The sequence below is a fragment of the Saccostrea cucullata genome, unplaced genomic scaffold (assembly GCF_032062105.1).
Source record: "Saccostrea cucullata isolate Sc308-1 unplaced genomic scaffold, CSIRO_AGI_Scuc_v1 ctg38, whole genome shotgun sequence".
Classification (NCBI taxonomy): domain Eukaryota; kingdom Metazoa; phylum Mollusca; class Bivalvia; order Ostreida; family Ostreidae; genus Saccostrea; species Saccostrea cuccullata.
Window position 1 is genome coordinate 724,990 of NW_026937075.1, and position 21,279 is coordinate 746,268.

Below are 21,279 nucleotides of genomic sequence, written 5' to 3' on the forward strand. Positions count from 1 at the left end.
CATCCAAAATGGTTATTCACGTTGCAGAAATTAAAATTTCCTATCATATAACTTGATTCTTAAAAAGGATGAAGCACGAATTTATTTTTGTATCAATATATCCTTCCATTTCTTTTTGGGGAGGGGGTGATTAACACTGTCTGGGACATTCCTGTTTAAAACCCTGTAATATATTATTGCTAGTATATAGCATGCAAAACGTTGAAATATTACAAAAGTCTCGTTATATTTTGATTATCATTGAAAACTTGCTATTCATATTCTAACGTTTTGATAACCTTATACCAGGTACATTAATTAATCTTTTTCATATATGTTGATCAATATGCAAAATTTTACAATTTATTATGAAAAAAAAAGATATTCATTCTAAAAAAAATCATAAAGATAAATTTCAATAAAAAGTTAAAAGATATTCATTTTTAAAAAAACTGTAAAGATAAATTTGAATAAAAAGTTGATACAATTTTAAAATAAAAATTAATTTCAATTCCAAGGCTAATTTATCCCAGGTTCTACATGTATACAATGTAAAAAATGATTTCTTTTCTTTCTTCATTCCTTTATTTTGGGAGAAGGGCATAGAACTGATATAAGGACACAGTATTCTAGAAAAACCAGTTCTTTCAATTTACATATTAATTACATGTTAAACAATTGTAATCTATTTTGAGGTTCATATTAATCAACAAGTTTTCTAGGCCCATACGATTGAATAACTAGTAAAATGTGCCTAAATATTTTTCAAAACACAGAAAAAGACTTAATACAGCTTCTTTATTTGATCATTTTACAATGCAACGCATTTATAAAGTATATATAGATTATATATATTAATATTTAATAATAATAAAGTAACATCTATTACCCGATTTTTTTACCTTGTATAAATAAATTTCTTGGTTACACATGGATTCATATTTATCAATGGTAATTTTTGTTCTTTCTTCAGAAAAACACTTTATCAAATCAAATTTTCTTAGAAGTCAGCCACATTACTGTCATTTTTGGCATCTGGCAGTGCTTCATTTATAGCAGATTAGAAGACTCCCAGAAGGTAAAGTTCTTGTTTTCCAGTTCATAAACTTAGATGAACTGTCAGTTTCTCAAAGAATGGTCAATATGAATGATAATATCTAGTTATCTACCGAGATAATGGTAGTTTACATTTGTCTCATGTTTAAAAGCATCACAGTGTCTTTGTAATCAAAGAAAACAATGGGGAAGCTGTACGTACATTGTTCTTTCTATAAGTTCATCACATTAATGCATTAAATATTCAACAAAACAATACACTCTCTTAGAGATACACCATGAAATGAAAGAAATGCTTAAAAGTAAAATATCACATAATCTAGTTCATATTAAAAATAAATATACTGAATACAAACATTCACTATGTCAAATATTTATCAATTTATACAGAATTGCACACAATGTTCTAGTGAAATGTACTATCAACAACATGATAAAACAATACTCAATTTTGGATACACACACTCATAGGCACCTCTCAACTTACACTAAATCAATGTTTGAGACTTATTCATCACACACATTGAACCATGACACACTTGTTAATCAGTGGAATACAGATAATTTATCTGCTATGAGACAATAACAAGGAATGAACTAATTAAAGAGAATAGACTCTGGGTCCTGATTTTCTAAATGAGCAATATGGCGTAGAACATCTTTTTTTGTAATAATTCCAAGTAATCTCCTGTAAGTGGAAAGAAAATAGTTTGCTTTTCTATGTGAATCATTTCATTCAAGAGAATTACTGCATTAAAAAACAACTTAATCTACTCTTCTAGCAATTTAATCTTTTCAATGCTTTTCAAAAACATGAATTATGGCCAGGGCAAATTTGGTTTATCAGAAAAGGTGAAAAAGCACTTGGGTTCTTTTAGACTCTTTTAAAGAATGAAACAAAATCTATTTCATAAAGCGCACTAAAAATGTTCTTCTGTTGACATCCAGCACATAGCTGTAGAATTTATAAAATGATTTCCGTATCACTTGGAGAATCATAGACCTACCCTTTGTGTGTGACCAGAGTTTGTCTGAGTCCAAGTTTTCTGAACATTTCTACAACCATCTCCATAGGAGTTTGATCTGTTATTGTTACTGGGGCCTAAAAAAACAATTTAATAGAAGAAACAAATTTTAAAAAGTTATGTATCTTAAGCTTCTAAAATGATTGTTTTGTACATTTCATTAATTATTTAGCAAGCCTATATGAAAAGTATAATTAGTTTTAACAGTAATAATACAAGACTTCAGTTTTTTCCTTAAATCAATCCTCATAGTCGTTACAGTTTGTACACAAATGCAGCCAAAATTCACTGGAAGAGTTACTTACCATATCTATGATTTTCCTCAGTTTTAAAGGAGCGGGGTCATTAGGATTATCAGGAACTTGATTGGTGAAGTAAACAACTGAATTGTAAACAACTCCATCCTGCAGCTTCAGAGCATTGGCTGTGAAGAGAATTCATTGTAATATAAGAGTTCTTTTCAAAAGATAAAGCTGTCATTTACTTAAAAGACAGGTATCTTGGTTAAATTCAGCACGAAAGTTCATCCATATCAAATACATGTTTGAATATTGAAACTCACAAATTGCAAGACTAAGGTCCCTCCTGAGAACAAAGCCCACGAGATACTGAGATTCATGAGATACAACCACCGGGAACCCATTGTGTGATGCCGTCTTAAGAACATGCTCTGAAAAAACAATAATAACCTTGGTAAAATTTGCAAGCAAATACTTTTATTTTCTAAATATCATGGATGCTGTCTAAATAAGCTTACAATTTCACTTGAATGCTTAGTGTATACACAGTTGTAGCTTTTTTATTCATGCAAACAATCATCATTTGAAATACTTTATCAAAGGTGCATGAAAGTTCGATTTATATACATGTAAATCACGAGATCGTATAACAGCAGCAAATTACACTGGAATGCTTTATTACACATGGCTTTATTTTTTAAATTCAAATAATTCCTCTTTTGTTTCTTTTTCTACAACTAAAGTATAAAATGTGAAGAATTTTAGTGAAGAAATATTGAAGCTTAAAATAACTGATTAAGACTGTGAGTTGTTTTCCACCTACCCACTTCTTCCACAGTCATTGAGTCCTGTGTTATCACACTCAGTGGCGGATCATTTCTCCTGTAATACAATCAGTGTTCATAATGAAGAAAAATACAAATGTTTTAATTTAATTTCCATCAAAACATTAACTTTCTTTGTTCTATGTCAAGAGTAGCATTATCTGGATATCAAGAAAAAATAAAAGTATTTACTATGTTGGTGGCAGATTCTTAATAATTATGCATTCTGTTTTAAAACACAGCAGTTTAGATGTTACTCACTTAAAACACTACATATCCAAAACTGTTAGCATCAAATCAAACTTTATTAGTTCAAAATTTAGTGTGTTACCCTAGATCATTTTATATATGAGACAAGATAAATCACAAATTTTTAGAGTTGTCCTTGAAAAATGAAAAAAATAATAATTAATATTTCCTTTTTTAGAGAAGGGGAGGGGGATCGAGTCACTAGCATTATAAAGTTTAGAATTGGTATGTATTATTATCAGAATTTTTTTTTGAAAACTACGATAAGCATTTAAAATACAGTTTATCTTATTAATAATTTCATTTTGTTTGTAAATTACCATTTGACTGGCTAAAAATACGAGGGTTGTTAGAAAAGTTTGCGGACACATTGAATTACGGAAAATCTATTGTGTACTGTGAAGTATGACCTATGTCTGAATAAATTCCTACATTTTGTTTATTTGTATGTAAAAAAAGGTCCATTTACTAAAATGAAAATTTACAACGATTTTTACTATGATGTCATAGGATTCACGGAGCAATCCCTTGACGTAAGGCGACGTGACAACCAGATTTCGATCCGTTATGCTTTGTCGCAGTTCTATAAATCTTTCCTTTCTTCAGATTTTTCTTATCTTTTTTCTACTTTAATACATGTATTGAACATCTATATCAAGACATGTTACCTTTCTACTATAATGTCTTTTGTACTTATTCAGATTGTATTGATTCGGATATTTTTGAGATCTTTAAAAACGTCTATGCAGTAAATTGATCAGGTTTGAAAACTACAAAACCATATAGGCACAACGTTCATGCGATAAGAGGGTATTGAAGTATCGATGGAGTTAATCATTCAAAATGTTAATCCTTCCATTTATATGAAGTCACAATCATTTGAAAACTTTTGTCCTTTGTGTGTGTAGGAAATTTCCGGCAGCATCTTGAAAATTTCAATCTCTTTTTAGACATTTTACTGTCTACACATATAATTTTTACGTAGTGCAGTGCTCCATGACGCTCAATGACGTTCCGATTTTGGCTGTGTTTTTACGTGTTGATGATTTATAATTGGCTATAACACAGTCATATACCCTCCAATTTAATTCAAAATTTCTCCAAGTGACGTTTCATGAAAACTTTAGCGATAGGTAAAATATCATAAATCTCTTTGCGCTACAATTGTGCAATTTTTAATTTTAACAGAGTCTTTGTAATGTAAACGTGCCAAAATGAAGCATGCTCCGTGGAACAAGATGTATCGAAATAAAAAAGCCGTATATTTTTCAATGATCAGCGGAGAGCACCAATTTTTTGTATATTTATTGAAAATATGTTAAGTAAAGTTTGACCGGTTTCGTGGAAATAGCGCGCTCACAATAGAACTTGTCCGCGAACTTTTCTAACACCCCTCGTACATGCATGATATTTTTTAAATTTCATAATCTTTATTGCTTACTGTTTCAAAGAGCCAAAACAAGTCTGCCTATAATAAACATAACACTGATTAAGCCTACTGGACTAACATATGTCACTTTGAATAGTTTTACAATGCATGCCTTAACACAGTAATCTATGCTGCAGCATACAGAGCAAGTGTACTATTCCTTGGTGGCTTCTTTGAAAGCAAAAGCATTTAATTTATAATGCCACTCAAAAGTTCTTGCACTGAATAGCTTTTTAAAGCATAGTCTTGACTAACTTGAATGACTAACAAATTCCATATCACTTTAACGGAAATCACATTATGGTAGATGGCAAATTAAAAAAAAAATCAAAATTTACTTTAGGATAGAAAAATACTTCAACTGAGGGCACCATAAAACAGAGCATCCCCTTGCAAAAAGACACATCCATCTGAATGTGAATTATTAATTCACTGGTTATGCATACACTCACTCACTCACATACCTGCTCACACACTGTGTCAAAACTGCATTACTATAACCCCTCCAACTTTGTTGCAAGGGGATGAGAATTGATACTAATCATTCATTAATTTTTTTCTTTAAAATTAAAATGGACAGAAGCCAAATCTATACACTATTTTTATGCAATAATATAAAATAATCTTCAAAATTGTAATGAAAATATTTTAAAGTTCATGCTTCATGCAAAAAATATACATTATTTTTACATCTCCTCAAATACTGAAATAAAATGAAACGAAGAACTGATTACATTTGTACAATAAGTGTAGAGCACTATAAAATATAAAATATTTTTGAACACTTAAGTATCCACAAATTATTTTGGAAGTGCTATGTTATAGATGCTTTAAAAAAACTACATTCCAGCAAAACAATGGACACATAACTTACACTACCGATCCATAGCGCGCAGATCTTGTAAAACATTAGACAACAAATTATGAATCATTGCAACAAAAACAAAAGTCGGCCAGTCATTCAAAAAGTCAAAGTGCTACAGATACACTGACAGTTGTATACAGTTAAATACTTAAAACAAACATATATCTGCCATACCTTGGTCTCATGACATCAGAAGCAAGAGTAGTGTGTGTAAACTCCTCTTTGCTGTCAAGGAAGGGGTAACCATTGAGTTGTATGTGAGCATCATATCTGTATTAGTCAAGGAAAGTTAACAACTACACTGTTTTGTCTCCACTGTACATCTATTGCTGTCAGAATCTGAAAATATTCTCAACTATTCCAATATTTTGTTTTAGAGAAAAGCTACTGTAAACCAACTTTTATTCACGAAGACTTTATTTCGTGATTTACCAGGGGTATACTAGTTCGCAACAATTAATTTTTGCGATCAAGCTTTTTTGGATCTGTTGTTAAAAGACACATACACTTTATGGACCGGTACGCGGCGAGAAATATTCGCGATGACGAGGCTCTTGCAAACGTCATGAAAATTTCTTGCACGCGAATAAAAGTTGGTTTACCATATTCATTTAGAAATGTACTTTGTGAAGCATGTTTAAGGGTTTTGACATATGGTAATTTTTTTCTTGTAATATAAAGGATACATTCCTTCTTTTCCTAGGGCATCTCCTACCCACTTGCTAGTCATGGTGGCAACCATGAGAGGGACGATGTACTGCAGTCCTCCTGTCAACTCAAACATGATCACCACCAAGGACACTGAAAGACAAACCAATGACTGGGATTAAATCCTGAATAGGTACATAGTTTATAGCAGTAGCTCTTGATTCATTTTTAAGATAAGTCTAGCCCAGAAAATTATACAGTTGGCTAACTTAGTCACTGCCAGCTTGCACTCTGACCTTCATCTATTTCACCATTAAGATTCAAGTATAAATACATGTAACAGTTGAACAGAAAGAACACTGTTTAAATGAATCTAAAAATAATTTTTTGAAGATACCCTATAATATCAGAGAGAGTGCTACATGTACCCACCTGTCATGCGAGTGACTCCCCCCAGGGCAGCTGCTGCCCCCACCATGGCATACAGACCGGGGGTAATCCTACAAAACTGTTTGGACTCACACATGTTCTCAAAGAACGGATTGTCATGGTTTGCACTGAAATGAACATTTCAACAGAACTGCGAGTATGCAATAATGGTTTAATATACATGTATTTTTTTTTTTATAGTAGTAGACAAAACTTTTAATCCCTTCATAGTCAGAAATGTCAGGGTTTTTTTTACCAAACATTTGATCTAGAAATGTTAATCTGCATGTTTTAGTTAACTGAATGAAGCTTAGATTAATTAACTTACAGAAGATTAGATGTTTTAATTATCATATCTTACAGTAGCTTAGATGTTATAAGTAAATTACACTAGCTTAAATGTTTAGTTAACTTACACCACAATTTGTTCAAAACCTATTCCAATCATTCTTCCTAAGATTGCACCTACAGCCATGCTAGGTATGAAGAGTCCAGATGGAATCTACAATAGTTTGTTACATGATTCATCTCAAATGTCAACTATATGTTTCCCAAATTAAAATTTCAAGAAGTAAGATTTGAAGAATTCCTTTGATATATCTAACCTTTTCTTTCCTTTACTAAAAAGATTTTCTGCCAAAAACATAATGTTTTTCATGAAAATAAAAGTATTTCATCTACGGAAATACATGTAGAAGTCTTTTAAAGATCATTACCTTAATTCCAAAAGTAAAGATAGTGATAATTCCCTTAAAAATGAGGGCCAGGGCTAACATCCACAGGGCCTTCTCTACACCATCACCAATCTCCGTACTAGAGGTCATCGTTTTTAATGAGGTCTCATTCAGCTGGTGTGAACTATAATTTCTCTTGTAGTCACTGAAATAAATATACTCACAATCATTATGCATAAAAGTTGTCATTATTTAGACAAATACAGGACTTAAAAGTTTACATCCCAGGTATAGTGTTCGTCTGTCAAAAATGCATACTTCATTTCTGACTGCTTTTACAGTAGGTGCTTGAGAAATGCATGCAGTATATAAAGAGTAATCTATAATACTGAACTACAGTGAACCGTACCAGAGATCTGTGTCATCCTCTGGCCCACAGCGTCCCACCAACATCTTGATCAACTCACTGGTGTTCAACCTAGAAATAGCACAAAAAAATACAACTATTGCAATTTTAAGAATAAATTCTATAATTAAAAGTTTCAATTAGTTTGCCTTTAAATAACTGATTTTCGGGCAGATTATCTATTTTTTTCATTATATCTTACAGGTACAAGTACTGACCTTGTATATTGGTTTGGGTAACTAAGAAGCGCTGTAATAAATGTAACAACTAAAACCTGTAAAAAAAATAATATGAATAACTAATACAATATTTTTATAAGAATAACACTTTATATACTTTTACTAAAAAAAAATTGATAAATGCACATCTATAAATTTAAAGTGATGCAATTTGATAAAGGAGAATGATTGAAATGAGGCAGGATACACAACAATGCCAGCAGTAATATATCATTTATTTGTATTCCTACAAAACACTTACTTCGACTATTGGATAATTTCCTAATTTTGTGTTTTTTCTGTATCTGCACCATGCAATATTTGCTTTTATAAAGAAGCTTCCGTATAAACCCTGAAATGTATAATGATAAAATTCAATGATAAAATAAACTCAATCAAAAAAATTACCAGGAATCTTAATAAAACAATGCCCTATCTATGATAACTTACCCCTAATACACCAATGAGTACAAAGGGGATTAACTCCTGTATGTACCATGGTTCATTGTATTCCACGTAGAACATGACTAGATGGTCATTCCCGAAGGGATTTATAGACCTCAGAACAAATGCAGCAGCCAAAGCACAGAAGAAGGACCGCCATAAGGTCTTCAGAGGGAAATAATAGCTCACCTGTATAAGAATAGGTAAATATAATTGTATACTGAAAATGTACAAGAATTTTTTAAAACCCTTTACAGTTAAAAAATTATATTTCTCTTTAGAAGTTAATGTGACTGTATATCCTTGATAAATCTAGTAATATCAAAATGAGTAACTTTTCTAGCTTACCTCTTCTAAACTAAATAAAACTCCCCCTATGGGGGCCCCAAAAGCCACACTGACCCCAGCAGCTGATGCAGCTGATAAAATCTGGAAATTAAAAAAAAGACATACGTACTTCCAATCATGATGACTTTGTTAAAAGCTAAAAAAAAATCTGAAATATGAAGACAGATAAAATCTTCATTGATCTTTGTTATATGTAATTTGCTATACACATTGTGGGCATTTCCAAAAAATAAAATGATTGCGAAATATTCACTCACAATTTAGAATTTAAAATCTTTAATGATTTAACAATTTGCACTGTTTAAATGTAAACAGTAATATTAATTTAAACTCTTTCATCAAGCATGATCAAGGGGTATTTCTGATTTTACCTCTCTCTTTTTGGCTTCATTAGTACCATACTTTGGAAATAAATACGAGAATATATTCCCACAACAGCAGGCTACATGTACAAATGGTCCCTCCTTCCCCAGGCTCAGGCCTGCTGACACTGCTAACATCATACCCACAGACTTTGTCAGGAGGGTCCATTTCCCAAGGTAGCCCCTAATGATGAACCCACTCAATATTGTTTTAATCTAAAATTAGAATAGAAATACATGATTATCATTTTACTAACATGACAGTTCTTGAATTTAAATTTTTGCTAAAATTTTGTGTGCTGATTTTCATTTTACTCATCCATTGGATGCTTTATTTCAATGGAATCAATAATCTGCATATGAAACCCAGAATACAACATCCTGAGAATACTGGCCAATCACATTGATTGATTGTTCATCAGTGCGGCATTTGTACTCACCAACAACATGTGGTCAGTCAAAGCCTGTTCTCTGTCCTCAAAAAAGCATGTATTATTTTTGCTATGATTTGACCGGATGGTTTTATATATGTATAAGAAAATTCAGAGAATGGAATGAGTAAGGCTATTCTGCTACTGTTGTACTATGTAGCTATCAATATCATCATTATAAGTTGTAAAACTTGCTTTGTCCGTCCACGTGTAATGGTTGTTTACTGCTAGTACATGTACATGTGATTGCAAAGTAGTTTTGACGATTGGTCAAAAGTATTGTCAGTGGTATTGTTGTATATATCTTCACTCTTTTGTAAAGGTTCATTATGTTTCATATGCACTTTAATTATATTCAAAGAATATATGAAGAGTTTATATCCAAAATGATTCCATTGAAATCAAACATCCAATGATGTAAACTGTAATCAGTAAACATACAGAACAACTATCTAATGGAGAAACATTAAAAGCAATTACTTTTAGATAATTAATTTCCTGATAATGATTGGAAATGATGTATGCATAAACAAAAATGTGTCCTTTCAAGACACTGTTATATATCTAATTAAATGATCAAATGAATAATTTATATCATTTTAATAAACACATTCTTCACACCTTTAAGGTAATCCAAGAGGAGTGTATCTTAATTTTGTTTTAAATAAAATCTTATTATTAGTCAACGATGAGAATTTGATTCAATTTCTGCATGATAAAACTTCAGTTTTTTTAGCACGCCCTGAAATCAAACAGCAAAACGTCACACTGTTTGTAAAACGATAACATATAACAGTTACACAGGTGAGGACACAAAGTTATAAAATAGTGTTATGAAGACAATAAAAAATTGAAATATTAAAAATGCAGAAACTCAGTTTCTTTATACTTCTATATGTGCATGTTATTATGAGCTTCAGACAAAATGTTTTGAGAGTGAAGAACACTGACCTCTGGGATACCAGATCCACAGGCATACGGAGCAAACACCCGCACAAACATGGCAGCTAGCATAGAGAACACAATGGCCCACACCACATAGAGGAGGTATGTCGTGACATAGGACCCAGCCCCAGACCTACTACCTCCAAAGATCTCAGACCATGTCTTCCACTGAAAATAAAAATTTGTCAGTCAGTCTGATAGAAAGACGTAAAAGATGTAGCAAGATATGACATTCTTAGATTTTTATTGTTAATCTTAACCTAAAAAGTTACATTTTTCAACAGTTAAACTGAGCAGTCAAAAATGATATTGAAAAATTGCTTTTCTACAGTTCTAAGGCTAATTTTCTTTTGGACATGTGAATCTATGGAAATAATAATCTCACCTGTTGGCAGTAATCATCTACTTCTGTTTTACTAACAGACCAGCAGCACTGCTCTCTGTTTAACCAAAAAGCCTCAGCACAGATTCCTTCCTTCAGATCTGACATCCATGAGGCACCAATGTCAATAATACCAGCACATAAACCTAAAAATAAGGATTAATGTCAATATAAAAGACCTACAAACAAAGGGATCAATGTCAACAATACCAGCACAATGACCTACAACCAAAGGGATCAATGTCAAAACCAAAGACCTATAAACAAAGAGGTCAATGTCAAAACAAATAAGCTACATGCAAAGGATCAATGTCATTCTAAAGTTATTCAGTTAAAAAAAGTACTGTATACAGGGATATTTTTGCCCCCGTTTTATTTTCGCCCCTTTCACCCTCTCCTTGATTGGACAAATTTAAAACGGGGTATTTCAAATTAGTTTTTCATAATTTCTTCACAATATACCAGGTAATTTTACTGTTAAAAGTGTCACAAGTTCAAAAGGGCGAAAATAACACGGAGCGAAAATAACCCTGTATACAGCATTACAAATAGTTTTTCATGCCTTTATTCACAATATACCAGGTAATTACGGTTAAAAGTGTATCCCATCAATTTAACTTTTACTGACTGGGTTCAGTTCTACATGCATTTTGTGGAACCAAGATCTGAGACAATCTGTTACAATGATAGGCAATGAAGTATTCAGAAGTAGTAAAATTTTACATTGAATAGAACATTTGCAACTAAGTTGAACTAACATTATAATCTGACACATGTCCATTTAATATTTTCATACAGGAGAAAAGCTGTCATATACTTCATTCAAATACCCATAAAACAGCCATTAATAAATACAACAGCCAATTAGATTGGCACCTTACATTAAAAAAGTGAACACATGTTTGAGTGATACATGTGTTGTAATATAAACTTCTGTAAACCTTCGACAGTGAGAGAAATATCTGCCAAAAACCATGTAATATTTTGCTTGGCGTTTTAAGAGAATATGCCTTCCCAGTCAAGAAAATAAATTGTTACAGATTGGCTTTAAACTAATAAATAAAAGATGATGCATAGTTGGATTACAATAAGTCCTCATTATGAAACTGTTTGTTGCAAAACATGTTTTAAGAAATGGGGAGTCTCTTTTACCTGCATAGAATCCCCATTTCAGCAAAACTTGTGTTATTTGTTGCAGAGGTTGGGTTATCTTAATACATCAAATGGATTTGACATTCTATTAAAAATACCTAAACATTCTGTTCCAATGAAATTTTACATGTACCATTTAATTGAGCATCATTGTATGTATTAAAGGCAATAATTTAGTTCTTTTTGCATAAATGCATCCTATCTGCCAGAAAACCTTGTTATACCTACACTGTTATACCAATAAACTTGTTAAGATACAAATCTGGTGCTGATATCTAACTTGCAATGCCAGAATTGTTTTTAATACATGTAAATCATTTTATCATATATAATGATAATAAGGACAAAAGCTGTGAAAAGTAAGAGAAAAGTAAGAGAAAAGTGAGAATTGAAAATTCCCCTGTGAGCTGTACAATCAAAATATCAAGAAGTGTTTTCGGGTAGATTTATATATATATAAAAAACAAACAAACAATTAGCAATCACTTTTTATGAATGCCTAAAAATGACTGACTAAAAGTATATTTGTGATTTAATGGTAATTGAAATAAATAAATGGACATCTGGAGTGAAAATTAGTAAGTTACACATGCTTAGCTTTCAATTCCCTTAGGGTATGAATAGCCATAATGACCCAATAATTTTTGCACACAGTACTTGCTGAAAAGTATCTTGGCAATTATAGCGAGCTATTAAAAGTATGTTTTATATGAGGTAAGCATGTCCATCTGGTATGATTTAACAACCGACTTATAAGTATATATAGATAATATTGATCATTTTCATTAAGCAAGCTGGGGTTTTTATAGTAGTTTTTATACTACTATATGCATGTCAATATATATGTAACATGAACAGTTTACCAATACCTGGCTGTCCTCTTCTTTGATAATCTGTGCTTATAAGACCACAACAATAAGTTGACCAGATTTTGTGGAAATGATACACAGGGAAAAGTGGCTCGCATGATTTTTTGGTTCATTATGACAATGCATCTAAAAATGTTCTCGGTGATAAATTAAAATCCCCTAAAATACAACTTGAAATGAGGGCAGCTATTAGTACATGTACTGGTAGTGGTACTGTATGTGTATTCTTGTTCAGGAACTTTACCTGCAGCAACCCCAACCAATAGAACACAGACCCAGCCTGACCAGGCATCGTGAGCACTCTTTATCTTTTCCCAGATTCCCTCGTTTTTCTTTTTGATGATGTGCCGATGCCGCATGCGGTCTCTGGCAATGTCCCGCAGCCAATCAATGGTGTGGAAATCTTCATATTGACCAATGCCTGGAGGCAGGTCATCCAGTGTGTCCATAAGGTTAGAGGAACCTGTTAAGATAGAAAAAATTCATATGCTAAACACTTATTCATTTTTAATGAAGGTTTGCCCTTATTGTGTGCATTGATAGTTTGACAATCATCTTGTCTGTTCATGTTTACAGTTGAGTTGGGATAATTTTTTATTATACTGGATCTATACATACATCCCAGATTTTTTATATAATGAATTAACATTTCAATTTCTTAGAAGACTTTAACAGACAGAGCATAACTGCACAGACAGGTAACTTTCTTGATTTGTCATGGCAAGTTGATGACATATAAATCACATTTATTTGATGACCTGTACAAAGAAGATTAAATAAGGAAAAATACCTTTAAATGACATTCGACATTTTGAAAAACTCCAAATAATTACCAAATAATTTACCTGACTATCTAGCTCTTTCAAAATACTTTAAACAATCCAAGTTTATTACACAAGTTAACATAAAAAGCCAATGCATCAACATTGTAAGCCTAGCACACACTTTCCCCGATCCATAAAATTTTATCTATGGTAATATTTCCCCGTATCAATTCATAATTTTACTACAGTTACACTGTATAGGCCAGCTGGTTAGGACTAGTGTACACAGTAATGATGGTACATTAATTCAGTCATTATATGGTGGTCCTAAATGCATCGGACATGTGGCCGACATGAGGCCATGTAGATTACGCACCTTACCTGCAACTTCTTTGATAAGTTCATCAGAGAATGTCCTGTAACTCTGCATTGTATTCTCCTGTTTTGAAAGTTACACGACAACATTCAAATAGAAGACAACATTCAAACAGGAGCAGGGGCTGCTTGACATATTATTCTACTGCTACTACAACATGACACCTTGCCATATAAAATGACCACGGGTCATTTAGGATTCCTAACTGCTTCAATATATTGTTAATGCTATTCCATTGCAGGCATTCATTAAAATACAATCATCCTAAGTTACTTTTAAAAAATTGACACTAGTTATATGATTGATCAAGTAGAACGATCTCCAGAAATATTTACAGGTCATTGCAAAATCTCATATCCCCGTAAGATTTAAATGAAATGGAACCGTGGCACTGTACAGGTATGTGTACACCTATTTGTTGGTTTTAAATTTAATTGTTGTACATATCAGCTTTTGTCTTTTATATATATAAGAAATTAAATGGACGTTTTAATGTTATTTTGTGTGTATATGAAATGTATAGAGTTTATTTTCTTTAACTATTAACTACAGTCTACTTGATTTATTTATTTCATCAATTGTTTGGTAGGGGGTTAAACTCTACAATATTCTCAAAATTACCACACTGTATTAATCAAAACAAAGTACATTAAAATGTAAATGCAATTTCTCTCTCAACTCATTTATCAAATATGTAAGAAAAAAAGAATCCATGTGGCATGCCACAGGGCAAAAGTTTGAATATCATAATTATTAATCATTATCTTGTCCTAATAAAAGAAAAAAAAAATAGAAAAGAAAAAAATGGAAAGGTATGCTGTAAGATTAAGAGCTAGAGAGGCTGGGGAGAAACTCACAAAGTATTTTTGCAACTTGGAAAAGTGTGGTTATAACTAATATTTTAAAATAAAACAATTGAAAACTATAAGTGAAGGGAAACTAATATCTATGACCAGAAAGAAATATTAAATGAAGTAAAAATTTTCAACCAAAATCTATATGCAAATAAGAACTCTGAACTTAGACTTAGATCTTGTAAAAACTCAAAATCATGACATTCAAAAGTTAGATCAATATATGCAATTCAGATCCAATTAAAAAAAAATGTATGAAGATGAAATCTTTGATGTTTTTAGCAAAAACATGAAAAACAATAAATAATTCCTCAGGGAGTGATGGATATACAGTTAAATTTTTAAAACTTTTTTTTTGAAAGATCAGCTGAAAAAAAAAACTATTTCAGTCAATAAATAGTTAAATTTCTCCAAAAAAGGAAATCCCTATTTCTTGTACGATTTTTTAAAGATGCCATTAAATTTTCACTTATTCATAATGATCTCCCCTTGAAAGTGGGCAAGCCGCATATGTCCCTTCATTTGAACAAACTTAGATCCCTTTACCAAGGATTCTTTGTGACAATATTGTTTAAACTTAGCCAAGTGGTTCTTGAAAAGTTGAAAAAAGTGCTAAAATTACAGATGACACACATTTACGAAGAACATCAGACACCCTTCAATCAAAAATTTGGCTTAACCAGCTAAAATGGAATGAAATAGATAGATCTCTTGTGGAAGGTTTTGTGTGTAATCTTCGATAAATTGATTACATATATATACACCTAGACTCTTACTTACCGGCGATTTTGTCAATACTGAGGCTGGAAGCCTCATCAAGCAGATCTGACTTGTGTTTAGAAACCGAGTTAAAAAGATCATTGATAAGATCACCGACACGAGACATGGTGGGCAGATCATCTTGGACTGTTTGTTGCTGAACAGTGGAAGACATAAGCACTGGCTGGCTGTATCAGCCCAGACTGAATGTTCTCCATCTATTGGACCAAGACATTGCACCTGTCGCAGATGCCTAACAAACTTCATTAGTGCAGCTCATTGCACATCTTGGCTATTAACACTTTCAAGTACTAAGACCTTTGACAGCATACATGTATAATGGACAGGCTCTTAATTTACAGTCGTACCTCCACTTTGGTGTTTGTCACTTTACACCGTTTTCACTTTACTACTACATTTTGATGCCTTATACTGTTATTTATGTAGTACATAAGGTTATGTGTGCGAAATTGGTAATCAACTGACAGACCATAAAATAATTCCAAAGGCTTTTCAAGAAACAGTTTTTGCAATGATCAGTTATTGCCTACAAACTATAATTATTCACTGTGACCTTTCGAGTGGCCCATAACATTAAATGACAGAGAAGCCATTACTGCCACACAGGAAGTGGGGGTGTAAATGGATGAAACATGTGGCAGCTGGGCTGTGGTAGCTTAATACATGTAGTATAATATTAAGTTGTAAACTATAATTAATTTCAGTTCAAATTGCCAGCATTATATGTAACTTTACTTACATTAACAAAAATTACAAAATGACATAAAAAATCATCTCAATCAAAATGTTAATATTATTTTATATCCATAAACTGAAAGATAAAGACATGATTCATATGCAATAATTATGAGATTAATTGTGACCCAAATTGTGTACTAGCTATGATATCAATTGTCTGAACATCTGCACATTGAAGCATTTAAAAAAAAACACTCTGTACATAGTTAATCATATGACACAGATTTGAAGTTATTAATAATATTACGAATTATATATTTTAATAGCACTTCACACAAAAATTAATTAAAAATCTTATTTCATATAAAAGATATTAAAATTTCAAATTTTTTGGCGGGTTTGATTGACACATCCTTGCACTTTCTCAAATTAATTTTATTCTCAATCCTTAGGAAAAGTGGCAATCTCGTTGTGTATAAATGAAAAAATATTAATACTATAATGCAGAAAATTCAGAGTAGACATGTTCGAAAGCAAAACAAACACACAATATAAGTCCGTGCAGTTGTGGTAAGCACTGTACGGTGAACATGTAAACATCAACAATAACAGAACCTCTGCCCTGTTTACAAAAACTGTGTACATAACACGAGTGTGCTCGATTTGCTAAACTCTGTACGCAACTCTTAGTTTGGAATGACGATACTTGTGAAGGAATTTTGCTTTCAAACATTTCTACTAGGAATGAAATTATTTTTCTGGATAAAAGTTTCAATATTTCTCATTAATACACAACAAGATTGCCACTTTTCCTAAGGATTAAGAATAAGGTTAAAATTTGTGAGAGTGCAATGTTAAGTCAATCAAACCCCCCAAAAAATTTGAAGTTTTAATAACTTTTAAATGAAAAAAGATTTTAAATTAATTTTTATGAGAAATGCTATTAAAATATATAAGTCGTAATAATATAGAGAAAATATTGACTTCAAATCTGTGTCCAAGTACCTTTAAACTTTTGTTTCTGTCATGTATAGATAAAGGGAAATAACTTTTATATTTATAATTAATATTGCTAAAATAAGGGTTACACTTTGGACTTTAAAACATTAAAAAACATAGGTAATCAAAGATTACGAATCTCACCTCGACGAATGTTATCAGTTTAAGTAATGCAAATCCTACATCATATTTTCTTAATATTAAGTATTCATCCCAACAACAATATTCTGTGCAAGTTGTGCTGAACCCTTTACATGGTATATACACATTTCTATGCGTGTAGTGTGAAAAACATGTATTGTGTAAACAAATATTCATAACTGTTAAAATTGCTGATATCAAAAAGTTGGATTTATCTTCCTAAAACTTTAACCTGGTCTCTTGTATGGAAATTAAATGCATAAAGTCTGATAGTGTCCATTAAATGCATTCCATGCAAGTTTGGTTTAGCTAGGGCTTATAGTTACTTTGGAATGAAAATGTAGGTCAGATCCAGCATCCGAAGCAAGCCTGGTAGTGTCCATCCTAAGATACATCATCCATGCAAGTTTGGTTTAGCTAGGGCTTACAGTTAATTGGGAATGAAAAATGTAGGTCAGATCCAGCATCCGAAGCAAGTCTGGTAGTGTCCATCCCTAGATACATTATCCATGCAAGTTTGCTTCAGGTAGGGCTTATAGTTACTTGGGAATGAAAATGTAGGTCAGATCCAGCATCCGAAGCAAGTCTGGAAGTGTCCATCCCTAGATACATCATCTATGCATGTTTGGTCCAAATAGGGCTCATAGTTACTTGGGAATGAAAATGTAGGTCAGATCCAGCATCCGAAGCAAGTCTGGAAGTGTCCATCCCTAGATGCATCATCCATGCAAGTTTGGTTCAGGTAGGGCTTATAGTTACTTGGGAATGAAAATATCCAGCATCCGAAGCAAGTCTGGAGTGTCCATCCCTAGATGCATCATCCATCAAGTTTGCTGTACTTATGTGCTGAATGAAAATGTAGGTCAGATCCAGCATCCGAAGCAAGTCTGGTAGTGTCCATCCCCGATACATCATCCATGCAAGTTTGGTCCAAATAGAGCTCATAGTTCCTTGGGAATGAAAATGTAGGTCAGATCCAGCATCCGAAGCAAGTCTGGTAGTGTCCATCCCTAGATGCAACATCCAAGCAAGTTTGCTTCAGGTAGGGCTTATAGTTACTTGGAAATGAAAATTTTCATCAGCATCCGAAGCAAGTCTTTATCCCTAGATGCATCATATGCAAGTTTGGTTCAGTCTTATAGTTACTTGTAAAATTAAAATATTAGTGTCCATTCCTAGATGCATATCCAAGCAAGTTTGCTTCAGGTAGGGCTTATAGTTACTTGGGAATGAAAATTTCAGATTAATCTGGTAGTGTCCAAGAACAATCCATGCAAGTTTGCTTAATATAGTTACTTGGGAATGAAAATGTAGGTCAGATCCAGCAGAAGCAAGTCAGTGTCCATCCCTAGATACATCATCCATGCCAGTTTGGTCCAAATAGAGCTCATAGTTCCTTGGGAATGAAAATGTAGGTCAGATCCAGCATCTGAAACTAGTAATAACTTTACAATCAAAAAATGCAAGTTTGCTTCAGGTAGGGCTTTTTGGGAATGAAAACTAGATCCAGCAAAGCAAGTCTGTCCAAGAGATGCATCATCCATGCAAGTTTGGTCCAAATAGGGCTTATAGTTCCTGTGGAATGGACCTTCCAAAAACTTTAAAAACAAAATGTAGAATTCAGCATCAGAAGCAAGTCTGGTATTGTACTTTGCATCATCCATGCAAGTTTGGTTAAAATAGTGAAAATGCTCCAAAAACTTTAACCTGGTCACTCATCTGGAAAATGTAGGTCAGATCCAGCATCCGAAGCAAGTCTGGTAGTGTACATTCCTAGATGCATCATCCATGCAAGTTTGGTCTGGGTAGGACTTATAATTCCTTGGGAATGGACCTGCTCCAAAAACTTTAACCTGGTCACTACTAGAAAATGTAGGTCAGATCCAGCATCCGAAGCAAGTCTGGTAGTGTACACCCCTAGATGCAACATCCATGCAAGTTTGGTTCAGATAGGGCTTATAGTTACTTGGGAATGGACTTGCTCCTAAAACTTTAAAGAGACGATCAAGTATAGCATGTGCGAGGTGAGCATAGAAGATGTTTTATATGAGATCATTTGAATTAAGACTCTTTTTTCAAATTAGTAGATGTGCATTCATACAAGTTTTTTAGGATCTACTTTGTTACAACTTAATTGAAATTTGACATTGGCTGTGCAGTGAGAAAAAATACCACATGAACGAGAAAATACCTGTACAAATGGTTTTATTTTTAGATTAGCTTTCTTGAGAGAAATTCAAATGTAAATTATTTTAAATTTTTTATACTGCACTGTTTCCTATCAAAATTATTTCTGCATGTGTAGTTTATTGTACATTCATGGAGAGTAAGCCTTTGATAAAACTTAAAACTCACTTGTGCTTAGATTTTTGGACAGTTCTTCCTCGTCGGAGTCATGCCAATACAATATTTTGATTAAGGAGTTGTCGGTGCTTTGTGCTTTCCCTCCAAAATACATCGAATTAAATGCATCCATGTGCTTGAAACACGCTCTCTTCATGCTTCATCCATTCTTTACCCATACATAGTCTTTAGATCTGTAAAATTAAAATATTTTACGTATATTTCCAGTGTATGGAATTTTTTAATTTAAAGAAAATTTATTTTGATATTTACAATTTACTGCAGAGAGCATTAAGAAGAATTATCAGCAGTAAGCCAGAGGTAAAAAGTATATGACAAAAAATTCTGATCATCATATCCACTTAAAATGGTGATAAACTTTACAATCAAAAAATGGCTTATCTTGTCAGTTCTTTTACAACTAGAAAGCAAAGAGCTAAGACATAGAATGCTGAATGCTTATTTAAAAACAAAAAGAATACTTTACTTGCAAATAAAATTGAAAATGTACCTAAAGAAGGTTCACTTTTACAGATAAAATACAATGCATACAATTTAAACATGTAATAATAAGGGGGACAAAAAGAGACATCCAGTACAGTCATAGAGAGTATGAAGCAATGGAGCAACATATACTGAATAATCAATTAATGGCTCCTGTTCTAAAAAATAGCATTGTGTGCATTTTTCTATAAGTCAAATTGTCTTATAAAGGGGTGCAACTTAGAATATTATTCAATAATGATAACCTTACAATATTTTGTTAAGGATTGATTTTTTTGTAAAATACATAAATGCTAGTGGTTAACACAATGCACAATACAATCACACATAAATACTTGTAAATAATATTAAGCATAAAGCAGGTTTGTGTGAGTCTTGTTGTGATTCGTATAAGATCTTGCTGAGCTACAATACATGTATTTCTTAATATTCTTCATTTTGATATTCAACTGTTCCATGGCTCTTCCAGTATTGCATTTATCAATAACACTTTTCCTCACTTTACATGATCGAATACGTTGAAACCATACAGAAATAGATAAATTCAACAGGATCAAAGAGAGGGTCAAGGTCAAGACATTTCAAAGCAGTTGAAAAGCATATCAGCATGTAAAGTCTCATTTTCGCTAGCTAAGGATTTCTGATCATAAATCTACTCGGTAGATTTTGGATTGGAAACCCTTGGCTAGCAAAGATGGTAAAATCTGTTAAAAATAAATTAAAAAGTTTTTAAGGAAAGTGAGGCCATTGTCAAAGGATAGGGTCAAGGTAAAAATGTTGATGCTGTTGAGAAGCTCACATCAATTTGTGTCAAATAGTACTGTGATGTGTGTGTGTGTGTGTGTGTGGGGGGGGGGGGTTAAATG

The 21,279-nt window shown here is 32.5% G+C and overlaps 1 protein-coding gene across 3 annotated transcripts; it reads right to left on the reverse strand.

The window, feature by feature from the left end:
• Window positions 1-1,498: 1,498 nt before the first annotated feature.
• Window positions 1,499-19,964, reverse strand: LOC134247246 (H(+)/Cl(-) exchange transporter 3-like). Of its 3 annotated transcripts, none has more exons than XM_062729613.1 (21): window positions 19,922-19,964; window positions 13,219-13,437; window positions 10,957-11,099; window positions 10,578-10,739; window positions 9,205-9,411; window positions 8,834-8,914; window positions 8,492-8,674; window positions 8,304-8,393; window positions 8,042-8,097; window positions 7,827-7,895; window positions 7,460-7,622; window positions 7,160-7,245; window positions 6,747-6,871; window positions 6,353-6,467; window positions 5,841-5,936; window positions 5,676-5,699; window positions 3,123-3,181; window positions 2,623-2,730; window positions 2,366-2,484; window positions 2,043-2,137; window positions 1,499-1,723 (listed from the first exon to the last, which is right to left on the reverse strand). In XM_062729613.1, the coding sequence occupies exons 2-21, from the start codon at window positions 13,421-13,423 to the stop codon at window positions 1,633-1,635; spliced, it is 2,277 nt and encodes a 758-aa protein (XP_062585597.1). In that variant the 5' UTR covers window positions 13,424-13,437; window positions 19,922-19,964; the 3' UTR covers window positions 1,499-1,632. The 3 variants fall into 3 exon arrangements, with proteins under 3 accessions (XP_062585597.1, XP_062585595.1, XP_062585596.1); XM_062729611.1 differs by lacking the exon at window positions 19,922-19,964 and adding an exon at window positions 14,120-14,207; XM_062729612.1 differs by lacking the exons at window positions 5,676-5,699; window positions 19,922-19,964 and adding an exon at window positions 14,120-14,206.
• Window positions 19,965-21,279: the final 1,315 nt, after the last annotated feature.